Source organism: Somniosus microcephalus, chromosome 9 (assembly GCF_052327205.1).
Source record: "Somniosus microcephalus isolate GS21.2 chromosome 9, FLI_Smic_1.0, whole genome shotgun sequence".
Classification (NCBI taxonomy): Eukaryota; Metazoa; Chordata; class Chondrichthyes; order Squaliformes; family Somniosidae; genus Somniosus; species Somniosus microcephalus.
The window spans coordinates 52,933,721-52,951,819 of NC_140995.1; the positions used below are offsets into that span (position 1 = coordinate 52,933,721).

Sequence of the window (18,099 nt, forward strand, 5' to 3'; positions counted from 1 at the left end):
TTTAACTGATCATTTGTCTCATTAGTGTTTGTGGGTTCTTGCTGTGTGCAAAATGGCAGCCATATTTGTCTACATAACAACAATTAATGCACTTTAAATAATTCATTGTATGTGAAGTTCTTTGGAGATGTTTCTGGATGTATTAAGGCACATAGAAACATAGAAGATAGGAGCAGGAGTAGGCCATTCGGCCCCTCAAGCCTGCTCCGCCATTCAATGAGATCATGGCTAATCATCCAAATTCAGTACCCTGTCCCTGCTTTCTCCCCATACCCCTTGATCCCTTTAGACTTAAGAAATATATCCAACTCCTTCTTGAATGTTATGTTCATTAGTAACTAGACATTCTTATTATTAACAGTTAGCTTCTAGCTAGTCATTTATTCATTACACGATCTCTAGGTACAGCATCTGTAGAGATTCAGCATGTGTGCTTCTGTGTGCAGGCAGCCATCTTTACTACTGCCTTGTGGGTAGCCTAGTGCATCATGGGTAGTGTAGTCTTAAACACATACAACTAAATATACAGCTCTATACAGCTCTACAGCTCTATAGCTCCACCTAGTGTACTATTCTAGAATGACATGTTATTGATCATTACACTTGAATACATTTAATGAATTAGCCTCTACTGCCTTCTGTGGTAGAGAATTCCACAGGTTTACCACCCTCTGGGTGAAGAAATTCCTCCTCATTTCTGTCCTAAAAGGCCTACCCCTTATCCTTAGACTGTGACCCCTGGTTATGGATTCCCTGACCATCGGGAACATCCTTCCTGCATCTAGTCTTTCCAGTCCTGCCAGTATTTTATAAGTTTCAATGAGATCCCCTCTCATTCTTCTAAACTCCAGTGAGTACAAGCCCAATCGACCCAATCTCTCCTCATACGTCATTCCTGCCATCCCAGGTATCAGCCTGGTGAATCTTCTCTGAACTCCTTCCATGGCAAGAATATCCTTCCTCAGATAAGGTGACCAAAACTGCACACAATACTCAAGATGTGGTCTCACCAAGGCCCTGTACAACTGCAGCAAGACATCCTTGTTCCTGTACTCAAACCCTCTCGCTATGAAGGCCAACATACCATTTGTCTTCTTAACCGCCTGCTGCACCTGCATGCTTACCTTCAGCGACTGGTGCACAAGGACACCCAGGTCTCGTTGCACTTCCCCTTTTCCCAATCTATTGCCATTCAGATAATAATCTGCCTTCCTGTTTTTGCCACCAAAGTGGATAACCTCACATTTATCCACGTTATATTGCATCTGCCATGCTTCTGCCCAATCACCCAACCTGTCCAAATCATCCTGTAGTTTCTCGGCATCCTCCTCACAGCACACACGCCCACCCAGCTTTGTGTCATCTGCAAACGGCACCTTATAAATGCAAACGTTGCTTTTCTTTCTTCACGGATTTGGTACTCCTTTCATCAGCTTTTTAAAAATCAAATTACCGTTACCAAAAAATGTTACATCCCCCTGATAGCAATCCCTCTGATAGTAAGTGCCTCCTTCCTGCTAGACTTAATGCTCTACTCCATCTTCTGTTTACAGTGCTTTATAAATGAAAATGCAGTGTTTATTATTACAGGTTTTGCATCACACTTCAGATCAACGGAGATAAAAACTGATTCCATTTTCTCTAATGTCTCAATTGCTTTTCATTCTGGATAAAGTAAATCCCAATTCATCTTGTTGAGGCACAATAGAATTACTCTGGTTAAGTGAGATTTTCTTTAGACCTACTGTGAATAATTAGCGTCGACTTGTTAACAAACTAGAAACAAAAATCGGCAACTTTTATGCGCTGAGTAATAAATTAAACTGAGTATTTGGGTAAAACAATGGATCACTTACCCTGGGTCCAGGTGGACCTGGTGGTCCAGTTAGCCCTAAAGGTCCTCGATCACCCTGGAATTGAAATAAAACCAAGTCATCACCAAAGTAATTACTGAGATATCGGTCATGTGCTAATTGGGCATCAGAATGAAAGTTAAACTCCCAACTTATAACCAGTGTAAGGTTATAGTCAATTTACTTCTTTACTTACAAAGAGATTCTTACACCAGTGAAATACACTTGAGTCAACTCAAAATACTGAGATGCATCTTAAACAGATCTCAAACTTCAGGAAATTATTTGCAGTGTAGTTTTGCAAGTTGTAGTTTTGCTCGCGCTATTCTAAGGAGTGGTTAGGGAATGTTAGAGGCTTCTGACCAGATAACCACAAAATTAATAGGGACCCCCACCTCTTGTTGTTGCATGCACATGTGTGATTCACAGGGGTGTAAAAAAGGTAATTCATAGGAAAATGAAGAATGTGCACATTGTAACAGTGTGGTTTTTTTCAGCCTTCTTTTGTTCCCTCTTTCAATCTGAAGTTGTCTGCTTCACATACCTAATCCAAGCAGCTTGGTTGTTAACCTCTCCCAGCTCTCTGAATCAGCTTCTAGGACATGCACAAGAATGGCCTGGGGATGATTTTCCCACTATTTTTCCCTCCCTCCCTTTGGGGAAGTAGGGCTTATCTTGCACTTCTGGATAGAATACAAGACAAAGGCTTCAAGTGGCACCTCCTCATAGCAATGCAACTTTTTTTTTATTCGCTTATGGGATGTGGACGTCGCTGGCAAGGCCAGCATTTATTGCCCATCCCTAGTTGCCCTTGAGAAGGTGGTGGTGAGCCGCCTTCTTGAACCACTGCAGTCCATGTGGTGAAGGTACTCCCACAGAGCTGTTAGGTAGGGAGTTCCAGGATTTTGACCCAGCGACGATGACGGATCGGGGATACACTTCTAAGTCAGGATGGTGTGTGACTTGGAGGGGAACTTGGAGGTGCCCTTGTCCTTCTAGGTGGAAGAGGTCACGGGTTTGGGAGGTGTTACCGAAGAAGTCTTGGCAAGTTGCTGCAGTGTATCTTGTAGATGGTACACACTGCAGCCACGGTACGCTGATGGTGGAGGGAGTGAATGTTTAAGGTGGTGGATGGGGTGCCAATCAAACGGGCTGCTTTGCCCTGGATGGTGTTGAGTTACTTGAATGTTGTTGCAGCTGCACTCATCCAGGCAAGTGGAGAGTATTTCATCACACTCCTTACTTGTGCCTTGTAGATGGTGCAAAGGCTTTGGGGAGTCAGGAGGTGAGACATTCGCCACAGAATATCTAGCCTCTGACCTGCTCTTGTTGCCACAGTATTTATGTGGCTGGTCCAGTTAAGTTTCTAGTCAATGGTGACCCCCAGGATGTTGATGGTGGGGGATTCGGCGATGGTAATGCCGTTGAATGTCAAGGGGAGGTGGTTAGACTCTCGCTTGTTGGAGATAGCCATTGCCTGGCACTTGTGTGGCGCGAATGTTACCTGCCACTTATCAGCCCAAGCCTGAAAGTCGCCCAGGTCTTGTTGTATGCGGGCATGGACTGCTTCATTATCTGAGGAGTTGTGAATGGTGCTGAACACTGTGCAGTTATCAGCGAACATCTCCACTTCTGACCTTATGTTGGTGGGAAGGTCATTAATGAAGCAGCTGAAGATGGCTGGGCCTAGGACACTGCCCTGAGGAACTCCTGCAGCAATGTCCTGGGGCTGTGGAGATTGACCTTCAATCACCACAACCATCTTCTTTTGTGCTAGGTATGACTCCAGCCAGTGGAGTGTTTTCCCCCTGATTCCCAGTGACTTCAGTTTTACTAGGTCCCTTGCAGTCAGAATCAGGGGAATTTATAATAGGGAACAAAGAAATGGCAGACCAATTAAATACATATTTTGGTTCTGTTTTCACAAAGGAGGACACTAATAACCTCCCAGAGATGTCGGGGAACATAGGGTCTGATGAAAGGGAGGAACTGAAAGAAATCAGTATTTGTAGGGAAATGGTGTTAGGGAAATTGACGGGATTGAAGGCCGATAAATCCCCAGGGCCTGATAATCTACATCCTAGGGTACTTAAGGAAGTGGCCCTAGAAATAGTAAATGCATTGCTGGTCACCTTCCAAAATTCTATAGACTCTGGAACAGTACCCATGGATTGGAGGGTAGCTAATGTTACCCCACTATTCAAAAAAGGTGGTAGAGAGAAAACAGGGAATTACAGACTGGTAAGCCTGACATCGGTAGTGGGGAAAATGCTAGAGTCCATTATAAAAGATGTAATAGCAGAGCACTTGGAAAATAGTGACAGGATTGGACAAAGTCAACATGGATTTACAAAAGGTAAATCATGCTTGACTAATCTACTGGAATTTTTTGAGGATGTAACTGGTAAAATAGATAAGGGAGAACCAGTGGATCTGGTGTATTTGGATTTTCAAAAGACTTTCGATAAGGTCCCGCATAAGAGATTAGCGTGTAAAGTTAAGGCACATGGGATTGGGGGCAAGGTATTGACTTGGATAGAGAACTGGTTGGCAGACAGAAAGCAAAGAGTTGGAATAAATGGGTCTTTTTCCGAGTGGCAGGCAGTAACTAGTGGGGTACCGCAGGGATCGTTTCTTGGACCCCAGCTATTCACAATATATATTAATGATCTAGACGAGGGAACTAGATGTAATATCTCCAAGTTTGCAGACGACACAAAGCTGGGTGGGCGTGTGTGCTGTGAGGAGGATGCCGAGAAACTACAGGATGATTTGGACAGGTTGGGTGATTGGGCAGAAGCATGGCAGATGCAATATAACGTGGATAATTGTGAGGTTATCCACTTTGGTGTCAAAAACAGGAAGGCAGATTGTTATCTGAATGGCAATAGATTGGGAGAAGGGGAAGTGCAACGAGACCTGGGTGTCCTTGTGCACCAGTCGCTGAAGGTAAGCATGCAGGTGCAGCAGGCGGTTCAGAAGACAAATGGTATGTTGGCCTTCGTAGCGAGAGGGTTTGAGTACAGGAACAAGGATGTCTTGCTGCAGTTGTACAGGACCTTGGTGAGACCACATCTCGAGTATTGTGTGCAGTTTTGGTCACCTTATCTGAGCAAGGATGTTCTTGCCATGGAGGGAGTGCAGTGAAGATTCACCAGACTGATACCTAGGATGGCAGGAATGACGTATGAGGAGAGATTGGGTCGATTGGGCTTATACTCGCTGGAGTTTAGAAGGACGAGAGGGGATCTCATTGAAACTTATAAAATTCTAACAGGACTGGACAGACTAGATGCAGGAAGGATGTTCCCAATGGTTGGGGAGTCCAGAACCAGGGGTCACAGTCTAAAGATAAGGGGTAAGCCATTTAGGACAGAGATGAGGAGGAATTTCTTCACCCAGAGAGAGGTGAACTTGTGGAATTCTCTACCACAGAAGGCAGTAGAGGTCAATTCATTAAATATATTCAAGAAGGAGTTCGATATATTTCTTAAGGCTAAAGGGATCAAGGGATACGGAGAGAAGGCAGGAACGGGGTACTGAATTTGGATGATCAGCCATGATCTCATTGAATGGCGGAGCAGGCTCGAGACGCCAAATGGCATACTCCTGCTCCTCACTTCTATGTTTCTATGTTACGAGGGCTCCTTGATGCCAGACTCGGTCAAATGCTGCCTTGATGTCAAGGGCAGTCACTCTCACCTCGCCTCTGGAAGTCAGCTCCTTTGTCCATGTTTGGACCAAGGCTGTAATGAGGTCGGGAGCCGATTGGTCCTGGCGGAACCCAATCTGGGCATCAGTGAGCAGGTTATTGGTGAGTAAGTGCCGCTTGATAGCACTGTTGATGACACCTTCCATCGCTTTGCTGATGATTGAGAGTAGACTGATGGGGCGGTAATTGGCCGGGTTGGATTTGTCCTGCTTTTTGTGGACAGGACATAACTGGGGAGTTTTCCACATTGTCGGATAGAACTGAGATTTAAAAAAACTTTGCATCATGAGGGAGTACAGCAATAGCGCTCCTATGTCTTCAAGTTTTCTTTTTATGGCGGTCCTTCCCATTTCTGTTTTCTCTATTTGTTATCAAACACTGGAAAGGCACAGAGTTTAACATTAAAAAGTCTCATGTCAGATGAGAGACTAGAGTAGGTTTGTATTTCGCTGCACAGAGCAATGGATATGTAAAACAAACTCCCAGCTGAGGCTGGGATTGTTAACTTGTTTAAAAAGGAACTGAATGAATATCTGGCTGGAATTAGTGGTTATGGAGATCAACATGAGTGAGATGATCAAACACTTCATTGGACTCAATGGGGCCAATTTTCCCGCAGGTGTGGGGAATTGTCGGGTTCCCCGAATGTCGGGGTTCCCACACGAATGTAAATGGGTCTGCCAGATTGATGCAATTTTCCCTCAATTGGCCAATTCATTTCCAGTGTGTGGGAACCCTTGCTAATTGACTATTTCCAGGCAGAAAGTCGCACAGTATGATGTCATCATTCGTGGTGCTTTTAAGGTCCAGAGCAAGCATTGCAACCTCTGCAGGCTTCCATACGAATCACACAGGATGGCAGAGGAGCCTGCAGCAGCTGTGGCCAGTGCCAGACCCCCGAGCTGCCTGCAAATTCGACGAGGCTTCACTGCAGGCATTATTGGATGGGGTGAGGGCCCACAGGGAGGTCCTCTTCCCTAGGTCAGGGAGGAAGAGGCCTCCCACTGAGACCATGGATGCAGGTGGCAGCAGATGTCAACTCGCTGGGAGTCACCAAAAAAACCTGGATGCAGTGTCGGAAGCGATTCCATGACCTTATCCGTACAGGAAAAGTAAGTATGAAGTTTCCATCACCCTCAAACTGATCCCCATTGCCTTTCCCCACCAGCACTCAGCTTTAGCACTCTCTTCCTCCACATCCCACTTCACAGTCACATCCATGCACTCTTACCCATTCCCTCTCTCTCTATGCTCACATTCACATAACTATTCCACCATGCAGCCCTCACACTCCCTCTTACTCTGATGCTTTGAGCACAACTGACAACACACAGGGAGGGCCCTTGGTCTTGCAGCCTCACACCATCTTTGTCTCCCTCTAAGTATCTATGCTATGCAATCTCTACACTCACTCCTTCATTCTCACTCAAACTCCACTTGTCTCCCTCATTGCAGGAAAAGAGAGCTCACAACAACAGAGAGCGAGCCAGGACTGGAGGAGGCCCACCCTCAATAGCCCACCTGACCCCCTGGGAGGAAGAAGTGCTAGAAATTGTCAGGGCTGATGTGGCTGATGAAGCTGGGGAAGGAGAGACAGGGGCAGTCCCGCAAGCTGGTGACAGAGTAGTTTTCCATCTCTGTCATTGATATAGCATGAGTCGTTGTTATGATTCTGAAGCTACATCATTTGGGCTTATGAGCATCTGCAAAATCCAATGTGCATGTAGCCTTGGCATCACATCTCTAACTCTTTCCGTTACTCCCCCACAGGACCATCCGAAGCCCCCGTCCCCACTGCGGAGGAGGAAGAGGCTGAGCAGCCAGACGCCTCAGAGGAAGCTCCAACCTCTGAGGGTGCAGCGTCAGCAGAATTCAGCGCACCCAGCACCAGCGCAGACACTCACACCTCGGTGGGACCTTCGCGAGATAGAGTACTGTTGTCACCTGGTGTATCACAGCTCACAAGTGAGCATCAGCAGATGGTGGAGACAGGGACAGCAGTGGAGAGTCCTCGTCGAAGGGCGCAGGACTCTGCCAGCTCAGCTCTGCTGCATGTCGACCCTCTGCCTCTGGGTCCATCCGCAAGAGAAGAGGTGATGGATCTCCATGCACAGATGCAGGAGTCTCTGGCAGGTTTCGTCTCCAGGGTCGCTGCGAGTGTGGAGCGAATGGAGGAGTCCATAGCGAACATGAGCAGAGCCTTTGTGGAGTCATTGACGCATGAACGCATCACCACAGAAAGGATGGCAACCTCCGTGGAAAGGATGGCTACAGTAGAGGAGAGGATGGCTACGGCCATGGAGGAGCTAAGTCGCCAGAGTGTTGAAAACATGGTGAATGTTCAGAATAGACTGACATCTCTGGAGGAGTGATGGTCAGCTATTGAGCAGAGAAACCAGACCTTCATGGCAGGCCTTCTGAGTAGGACTGCCATTGAAGAAACGGGTCCCCATGGCCCCCCTGATGTGCAGCAAGCTGCTCTCAAGCCACTTGCAGGCACTGAGGGGGACCTGGCCCATGAGAGGGAGGTTGGTGGCAGACCTCAAGGAAGTGGGGGTTCCTCTCCAAGCACTCACACTTCCATGCCACTGCAGAGCCCTCGGTCAGAGCCCCGCCCGAGTCCACACACAACGGAGATAGAGGTCTCAGCCCCTGCACAGCCGCAGGAGCAGCTCTCCACCCCAGAGGACGCCTGCCAAAGGTGTCGAGACAGGAGCAGCAGGAAAGTGAGCAAGGGGCCTCCACATCTGCTGAAGCCACAGGAGAACCACTACGTAGGAGCACGTGTAAGAGGAAAATAAAGCACTAATAGTCACAAGGGTAGTCACTTGGGTGAAATGTTGTGTTTATTTTTAAAATGCCACCAATTGGTTGTTGTAAATAAAATTTCTGATGGCAACTTCTGCAGTTGTGGCGTGTGTCATTTCGCAAATGGGGCTGGAGGTCCTATAATGCCAAGAGGGGAAGGAAAAAAAGGCCTCCCATGCTTCTGGTAGGTGCCTCAGTTGAGGAAGCACTGAGTGAGGGTGGCGAGAGGGGCTTCCCAGGAGCTCACACTGGAGAAGTGTGTGAGGTGCCAACCTTCCACAGCTGTGCCTAAGCCTGGAACAAGTTGCCCCAAGCCTGAAACAACAAGGTCCTGCAACCTACAAATGATGTCTGATTAAATCTCCTCTTTCCTGATTGACCTGCAGCTGATAGTTAGCAATCTGATATTGTTCACGCCAGGTTTCATCAGCGGGGTTCCCACCAGGCGTGTTTAATGTGGGAAAAGGCTGAAAATAGCAAGGGCCCCTTAAAATGGCATTATAGATGCCAATTATCGGTGATTAAGATGCCTGAAGACCAGTCCCGCCTGCTGCGGGCGGGACTGATTCGGGTTGGACAGAAATGCCTGGGTGGAAATCGGACGGGGCAGGGAATCAGGCAGGGGTGGGGGGGTGGGGGTCGTGACCCCCTATTTTTGCGATTTTTTTTTTTTTTTTTTTTTTTTTTTTTTTTTTTTTTTTTTTGTTTGTTTTTGTTCTCTCTCTCTTTCCCCCCCCCCCCCCCCCCCATGCCTGAAAGCCCGCCTGATGGCTCCAGAAAAGTCGGCCCCAATGGTTCTGGCATTTCTGGGGTGGGGAATAGTGGAAATGTCAGGATGGGCAAATATTCTAGAGTTTTATTTTATCATCTTTGAGGAACAAACAGTGTTTATACATATCAATGAGCTTATTCCCAATGATCTATCAACGAGGTCATTGATAGGAATAAGCAGCACACTGAGAGAGTGTACAGAGTCATGGGCAATTAATAGAAAAAGAATCTGAGGATGAACCATCAATTACAGCACAGGTAGAGTGATTTGAGAGAAAATTAACTAGTCAAATAGCTAGCTTTGGTGGGAGACCATATGATGGTAACTTGTCTAGAAGCGTACTGTTCCACACACTGTTATAAGCTCTGAAGATGTCCGAGGCAATGACAAAAAAAATCAAGAGCAGCATTCTAGAGGTGCAGATCAAAGGCATCGCCAGGGGAATGGCCAAGGACATTGGAACGGTTAACATCTGAACCAGAAATCTTATTGGAGTCCAGAGAGCAGTAGCCCTGACAAGAACAACTTGAGTTTGGTCATAGAGGTGGAACAGAATGGAGTATTGGAGGGAGGTTCTTTGCTAAAATCATCGAGATTGAAGGAGAAAAGGGAGCCAATTGGCCAGCTTTCTCTTTAGGAAAGTGTAATATTAGGATAGAAGAGGAATGAAGTAGATTCACAGAGGTTATGGCAATGAAGTAACCAGCAACATCTGGAGGGGCAGAAAGACGGCAATTGAGACTTTTATCAGAAAAGTTGTGTAGCAGCTGTAATAGTAGATTTACAGAATTTACAACAGGAGATAAAATTGTCTTGGATACTTCAGTGATCAAGAAGCCACATTTGCCAGGCAGGACTTTTATGAGAGACAGGCATGATTGAACCAAGATGTAGGAGCAAACCTGGGAGAAGGGGGAGAATGAGGTATGGAACTAGAATTACGTCAGTCACCTCACTGGCACTGCTAGAATGGTCAGAAGAATGAAAGCAGCAGTTAGACCATAGGAAAGCACTAAGGACTTCTCAAACATTGCCCAGTTAACCGAATTATAAGGGTAGAACTCCTGATCAGCAAAGTTCACACACTAATACTTAATACACTTGCTTTACATTTCTGTCTACTTTTATACGGGTGGGCACCCACGTACTAACCCATTTAAAATACAATTTAACAACCGTGCATGAACAGCACACACATAAATGAAGTAGAAACATGTTCATAGCTCATATGTGAATTTTGCTGATCAGAAGGTATGCTCTATAGTGCCAAACAAGATGTAAGTGGTTTACAGAGTGTGATTTGTTTGAGGGTATTCTGCAAGAGATCGATATGAGACAGTGGTCAGACGAGCCCAGCAGTGACAAGACAAGATGCAGTGTATGTGTCAGGACTGGAGGGGAAGAAAAGGTTTCAAAGGTTGGATGAGTTATTGGGATGGTGAGGAATGTGGGCAAGCAGATTGGTTCAAAGTCTTTCCGAATAACGAAGGACTCAGTATTTCTGCTGGCCTGATCGGTAGAAGAAATGAAGTGGAGCCAATGCTGATGGTGATGGTGACAATGGCAAGAATGGAGATTTCAGCAAAGAAATTTAGTGAGGTGATAAAGCCACAGGAGATCAAAGTCAGATGAGTCAAAGGAGCTAAAGTAAACAGAAAGAAGATCAAAATGAACAGAAGTACTGTACTTACTTTCGATTCAAAGCTGGGTTAGAAAGTGTAAGAGGGAATCGGAAGGAGAAAGTGTTAGTAGGCAATGGAGCAAGAGCAGCGAAGTAAGGGGCACACCATTGCATGGAGGTTCCTCTCCAAGTCACACTCCATCCTGACTTGGCTATATATTACCATTCCTTCACTGTCTGTGCAACTCCCTAGCTAACCCAACAGTCGGAGCACAGTCATAGCAAGGACAGAAGCAGTTCCAGGAGGCAGCCCACCGCCAAATTCTCATGGCAGCTAGAGATGGGTAATAAACATGGCCATCAGTGAGGAATAAAAGTGAAGGCAGGATGACTGCAAATTAAAATGCACAGAATCGGGATTTGAAGATATGCAGGATGAAGTGGGAAAGAGGAAGTAGCAGGTGTGGTCACACATTATTTTGAATAAACAGCACAAGCCACATAGTCTTTGTTTCTGTGCTGGTGCAAATTAAGTGGAAAGGGCAAAGCAACTGATGATGAAGAACAGCAGGCACGGGATGTAATGGCCACAAGTGCACAACAACTCTCACAGTGGGTGCTACAAATTTATAGGAAAGCATGTCCTGACATTAGAATGTGCAGTTTACAAGATATAACTCTGAGCCAAGATTGGGGATAAAGAAAATAAAAGAACAAATTCACAGGTATTGCACTCCCAGAAGGGAGCCATGATCGAGAGGAGTGTGAGTCAGAGAATCAGAACTACAGCGTTGTAACCCCATCCCTGCCCAGTACTCCCTTTGACTGATGCCCCCCACTGTAAGTACTAAAGTGGTGAATTTACCTTTACCTACCCTAAAAGTAATGTTGGGTTCTAAGTCCAGGCAGGGAGGCCTACCACCTCATGTGCCCAAATCGGATTATATGAATTGAATAGCAGCCATACCATTTCAAGGACCGTGAACAGCCATGTCTGATTAATGTGTCCTGCATAAACTTGATAACAAAAATGTATAAATTTACCACTAAAAGCATCGTAACAACTTGTCACTGTAACAGTCACAATTCACCCTGTATATATCCATATACAGACAAGTGATCATTTTCCCTCCATTTTTACTCCATTTGCTATTTTGGTTTAAGCGCTCCAACAATGAAAAATGTTTGTGAAATGTTAAGACTTAACTGTGGAGAAATGGTAAAAGAATAAATACTCACAGGAGGTCCTACACGACCAAGTTCACCCGGAAGTCCAGATGGACCAGCAAGGCCCTGCAGCAAAGTGACACAGTTTAAGCTGAATGGATACTTTCCGCTCATTATGCATTACGTTCAGGTAGGATTAATCAATTAAAATGCACAAAGATCAGGCAGTAGGATCATTTGGCGTTATGAGCAAAGTTTTCCGACACCCCTCACTCACCTCCTGCAGGGCCTCGCAAGCAGCGGACATCTGATTGAAAAGAAGCACGGCCGTGCATGCCTGCGACTTTCCGTCCACTGAAACCAATGGCTGCATAGGGCGGGCAGTGCAGCCACAATCCTCTGTTAAGTCGTCCACTGTTGGCAATGCCCTGCTGGTGGTCGCAAGAAATTCCTTTCCGTGTCCCAGAGATATAGCACACTTTAAAACTGTGTTTGGCCAGATTTCGCTTTCTGAATTGGTTTCTATATTGCTTTAGATGATGTTTTAAAGTGCCCCAGTGGGGTAAATACACCGTGCGGATGGTACTTAGCCAAAATGGACCAGGAGAGGCTCAGGTTCAATACCTGGTCTGCACTGAGTTGGCTGTCTGCTGTGCGAGGCACTAAAAAATCAGCCAGGATTCCCACTATCCAGCAATTCCCGATGGAAAGTGTGTGGGAGGATAATTGGCAGAGACCAAGATCAGGTTCAGCTGCAATGCCGTGACGCTCAAACAATCTGCTAACACTCCATGCCTAGACTCACATATGAAGAAATGCCTCAAGGGCAAGTTACAGAGTCCCTGTGGAACTGCACGAGTTACCGCTATCAGGCCAGGTTGGATAGAAAAGAGGAAAAAGCTTGGACAAGAGGAATTATACTGTGGGAGGATAGGCTGATGGCACAGTGCACTGGAGCTCTAAATCACTACTGCATGGAAATAGACAGAAGATACAACAGGGAAACAGCCAGTCCGTGTCCGTGTTTGCCCTCCACCCAAGCAAATAATCCCAATTACATTTACCCATCCTCTTCCAATATCCCTTCAACCCTTTTCTTTCAACCACCCATCCAATCTAATCTTGAGTGTTGCCATAGTTTCTGCCTCAACCACTAACCCTGGAAGTGAATTCTGTAGTGTATGTACCCGTCTACCTTTAAGGAAACTATTGTATGTAACCGTTCACCTTTAAGAGAACTACTTTAGGTGTGGCACTACTTGTTTGGCTTCTGTATACTGTAATACCGACAGTGACCACACCAGTATATAAATGTTGTGGCAGGATTGCTGGGGCAGATTCGCCCTGACCTTCGAATAGTAAAGACCCGTTTGTTTGTTACTCCTGAAGTCTGTGTCGTTATTAACAGTACAACCCACAGACTTTACAGTGGTGATGAGTCCGATCGTACCCTGTGGCAAGACTACCAAAGCAACTAAAGAGCGTCGAAGAGAGGCAACCGCCCTCGTCGTTATGCTGGGAGAAAACACGAGGCTGCAGCAATAGAAAGGAGGAAGACTTTAGCAACAAAAGCTTCCATCAGCAACAGGCACTGACTACCCTTCTACCACGGTGCGGAGTGAGCCGATCAGCAGGAAACAAGGCGGCCGCGGAGACTGTGAGTAGGGGAAAGTGTAACGAAATCCGGAGGATAAGGGCTGTGCACTCGACCACGGTCGAGGGGGAGCAGAGCTGGTCAGGAAGGCGGGTCCAACGGCGTCGTGAGATAGCCGGACCGCGATCGGCGGGAAAAGCCGGGCAGCGACCGAAGCCACGAAGCGCTGAGACCGGGAGCAGGCGCGGGAAGAGAGAAACTCAGCCGCAGCCGGGGAGGGAAGCACCGGACTGCGTGAGGGCTGGGAGGCGAACGGGAGCCGGGCGTGTGGGAGAGGCAGAGCCGACCAAAGGAGGCTGCGCGAGAGCCAGTCCAGCGGCTGAACTGTTCTCCACCAACGGGGTACCCAGCGCCGGTAGAGCCGAACGTGGGGGAGAGAGAGACAGAGCCGAGCAAGGGGAGAGAGACTGCGCGAGAGCCAGTCCAGCGGCCGAACTGTTCTCCGTGAACGGGGTACCCAGCGCCGGTAGAGCCGTGCGAGCGGGAGAGAAAGACAGAGCCGAGTAAGGGGAGCTGTGCGGAAGCCAGCCCAGCGGCTGAACCTGTCCGCTGTGGGGAAAGCGTACCCCTCCCACCAGGGAAGAAACGCGGGAAGCCGCCATTAGGCGGAGAAGACGACAGACGCGGGAGACCGCCATTGAAGGGGCGGGGAGAGAAGGAAAGAGCGGGAAACCGCCATTTTCGCGGGAAAAACCGCCATCTTAGAAATAAATAAATAATAAATAAGAATTTAAAGAAATACTTGTGCTGCTCCCAAGGAAAGGAAGATGCCTAAGCGAGGGAATATTAACGATTTTAATTCTGAGATAGAAGACTGGGCCACGTACGTGGAACGCATCGAGATCTATTGTGAAGCCAACAAAATAGAGGAAGACGACAAAGCGATAACATTGCTAAACTCGATGGGCGCAAAGACATACGGGCTCTTGAAGCATCTACTAGCACCAGCTAAACCGGCGGATCAGACCTTCGAAGGGATTGTGGCTGTTCTGAAGGACCACTTGAACCCCACACCGTTGATGTTGGCTGAACGATTCAAATTCTATGCAAGAACGCAACGGAAAGACGAAAGCAACGCGGAATATTTGGTCGAACTGCGTAGGCTAGCGAAATGCTGCCAGTTCGGAGGGAATCTGACAGAGGCACTGCGAGACAAGTTCATATGTGGATTGTCCAAAGAAGGGACGCAAAAGCGACTACTGGAAGAGAACGACCTCACACTAGACAGGGCTGTTCTTATAGCTGCATCGCACGAAGCCACAGCGAAAGGAACGGCAGAAATGCAGCTGAAGGCGGCGGCACTCGGGGTGGACCAAATTACCTCGAATACAACAAAATGCTATCGTTGTGGGAAGACAACGCACGACCAGAATCAATGCTGGTTTAAGAACCAAGAATGTAGGAAATGTGGCAAACTGGGTCACATCGCAAAGGTATGCCGGTCAGGGAAGAAGACCAACAACCAAAGGAAGCCACCACAAGAAAAGTACAGCAAGGTACACAAGGTGGCTGAGAAGAGTTCAGACGAACAGAATTCAGACTCAGACCCAAACAACCAGGAGCTGGGTAGTCTGAGAATTCACAATGTGGGGAGGGAAGCTGATCTACAAACTATCTGGGTCATGCTAAGAATAGCTGGAGTCCAAGTAAGAATGGAGTTGGACACTGGATCAGCTCTATCAGTCATCAATCGAAGGGACTACCACCGGCTATTCTCTCACATACCCTTAAGGAATACCAAGTTCGTATTACAGACATACACGGGGCATAAGGTATACCCCATGGGGAAGATAAGAGTCAAGGTGAGAGATAGGGGTAAAGAACACCCAAGAATGAACTTGTACGTATTATCTGAGGGAGGACCACCACTTCTAGGACGAGAGTGGATCAAGAAAATAGACATGGAATGGCACTATCTAAAAGCCATAATGAGTGAGGACTCGGTGCAAGCTATCAGCTCAGATTCTGAAACGGATGACGATAAGACCAACTCAAATATGGAAGACAAGGCTAAAATGAACTTGCCGACTATGGTGGAGAAAACGAAGACATGCATAAAGGCTTATGCTACCGAGAAGAATAAAGCTTCAGAGCAGAACTCCAGTTTGACAGAGAATTCTGAGCCTGTTCAAGTTAAGGACTTATCCACGACGGAAGAACACCGAACTCGGACTCAAACTTATTTCAAAGTACGACAACAATTAGAACAGTTGAGTTACCGTCTCGTACAAGAGATGAAAACAATGGAAAAGTTCTGGGACACCGAATGGGAGAACCTGGAAAGACAGCAGAGGCAGCTAGCTCAAGCAAAGAGCGACCATAGAGCCATCGTGACCAATTACCGATCACATCTCCCTTATGATGTTCAGGAGTTAGAATATTTGCATGATCTAGAGATACAGCATAAAGGCAAACCACGCTACACTGAGGATTTTGTTCTGCAATTGGAGACGGAGCTAGTGCAAGCAAGGTTAAGAGAAGCTGAATCGCAGTGTGCACTTAAAGATATGCAGAAAAAAATCTTGGACATGGAAAAGAGAAACGCTTCTTTACCTGATGTGAATAATGTGGCCATGTTGCAAGAGGAGCTTATAGGGGCGAAACTGAAAGAAGCTAAGCAAAGGATGTTGGAACTTGAAACACAGAACCAAATCAGCAGTAACCAGCTATGTCGAGCAGAGAAGGAGTGCTATGGTCTACATGAGAAGGTGCAATATCTCTCAGCCCAGAATAAGGGACTACTCACTCAGTTAAATGAAAGTAATCGGAAAATGGCTGAGATAGACTGCAAGAATAAAGAAGATTTGATGGCAGTGAGACTTCGAGAGGCAGATAGCATAGCAGCCTTGGCTGAACTCCAACAGGAAATTGCGAAAGAAGCAAATGAAGAGGAATCTTCAGGAAGCCAGGATGTTATTCCAGTTCTTCTCTACGACTCCTTACAAGCAGAGTGTGAGAAGTTGAAAGAACAGTATGAACAGGCCCAGGCTACAATTCTGGAGGGGGTTAACTCGGCAACCTCCGAAAAGCTAGTTTCAGTAGAAGCATATGAACAACTAAAGGTTGAACATGAGCAAGAAGTCCAAAGGCTGCAGGAAATTCTTGATGAGCTCAAGGCCAAGACAGACTCATCGGTAGAAGTTCCATCCATAGATGAGAAATTAGAGGTGAAAGACATGGCAGAACATGAAAGACAAGATGTCCAGGAACTCATAAAAATATTGAAGGAAACCCAAGACAAATATGAGGCGGCAATGTCCGAGGTTCAACAACTTGAAGAACAGATTCAACTGGGAATCCTTTCAGTGGAAGAAAAGGAAACTGTAAGAAACACAGAGACTGTAAGAATGGTCCCTGAACATGAGCTAGAGAGCATCAGGGCGCAACTTTTCCGAGCGCTGAAAGCCAAAGTACAAGAGGAACAGAGGGTGGAAGCATTGGAGGAAAAGGTGGATGAAATGGAGAAGACTCTGATCCACAGTGTTCCCGTGGAAGAGTTAACGGTCAGCCAACTCCTTCATATGCTGAGGGAAAAGACTCTGCAATGGGAACAATCTGAACACGAGCTTCAATCTTCAACGGGAAGGAGTTCGGAGCTCTCAAAAGTTTGGGAAATAGCTGAGGTTGCAAAACAGACTTTACTGGGATGCCAAAAGTACGCTGAATCGTGTCTATGTGAACAACAGAATGTTGAAACAGCTGCTCCAGTAGAAGGATTGAATAGCCCGATCAATCAATCCCCGAGGGAAGGGGAAGTGTTGAAATCACAAATGAGGTCATTAGTGAAGGATTTGCAGGAAACCCAGGAAGAGCGGGATGAAGATGAATGCATGAAGAAGTCTTTTCAAGAAAGATGTCTAGGGAAGGAACCACAGTCAGCTAACGTCCAGATGGGTAAGGAGGAAGTAGAAGGCCCTCTCGCTGGCCTAACTCAGGACGAACCCGAATATTACCATGACCTGTTGAGTGACACTGAATATTACGAGGATGTGGTCTGCCCAAGTTGTGAGGAAAACTCCCAAAGTGCTGAAATCAGGATGAAACACTTAAGGTCTAAGGAACATAGAGAGTTGGTGGCGCTACAGCTGGCAGCCGAGAAAGGAGCCCCGAGAGTCTCAAAAAGGCAGAAAAGAAAAAGAAGAGGCAGAAGACAATAACTATCTAAAATATTATCACTTCTACCAGCTCAGGAGGGGACCTACGAAAGGAGCTAAATTAGTTGAAAAGTGGGAAATTATCAAGACAGCCAGTTGGTTATAAAAGTCGGCACTGCCGGTTCAACAGGACGAAAGTTCAAGCTGTTACGTCAAGGAAAAGGCTATGGAGGAGTCACACTATCCATGTGAACCGGCTACACCAAAGAGATGTTGTTCGGACCAAGTCAAGATCGGAGACTGAATCTGTGAACTGTTCCCGCAGAGACTGACTTTGTGGACTGTTTCCCACCGAGATTATATCTGTAAAGTGTTTTATATGAAGTTGAAGATATGTATGTTAATGGGACTCTGTAAG

At 46.6% G+C, this 18,099-nt stretch overlaps 1 protein-coding gene across 1 annotated transcript in view; it reads right to left on the reverse strand.

Annotated features, from left to right (window-relative positions):
• Positions 1-18,099, reverse strand: part of col9a1b (collagen, type IX, alpha 1b) — a 205,416-nt gene that overhangs the window by 102,656 nt on the left and 84,661 nt on the right. The window contains exons 9-10 of the mRNA XM_085998169.1: positions 12,006-12,059; positions 1,857-1,910 (exon numbers count right to left, since the gene is read on the reverse strand). Of these exons, the coding sequence (XP_085854295.1) occupies positions 1,857-1,910; positions 12,006-12,059 (108 nt within the window). The remainder of the gene's footprint in view (positions 1-1,856; positions 1,911-12,005; positions 12,060-18,099) is intronic.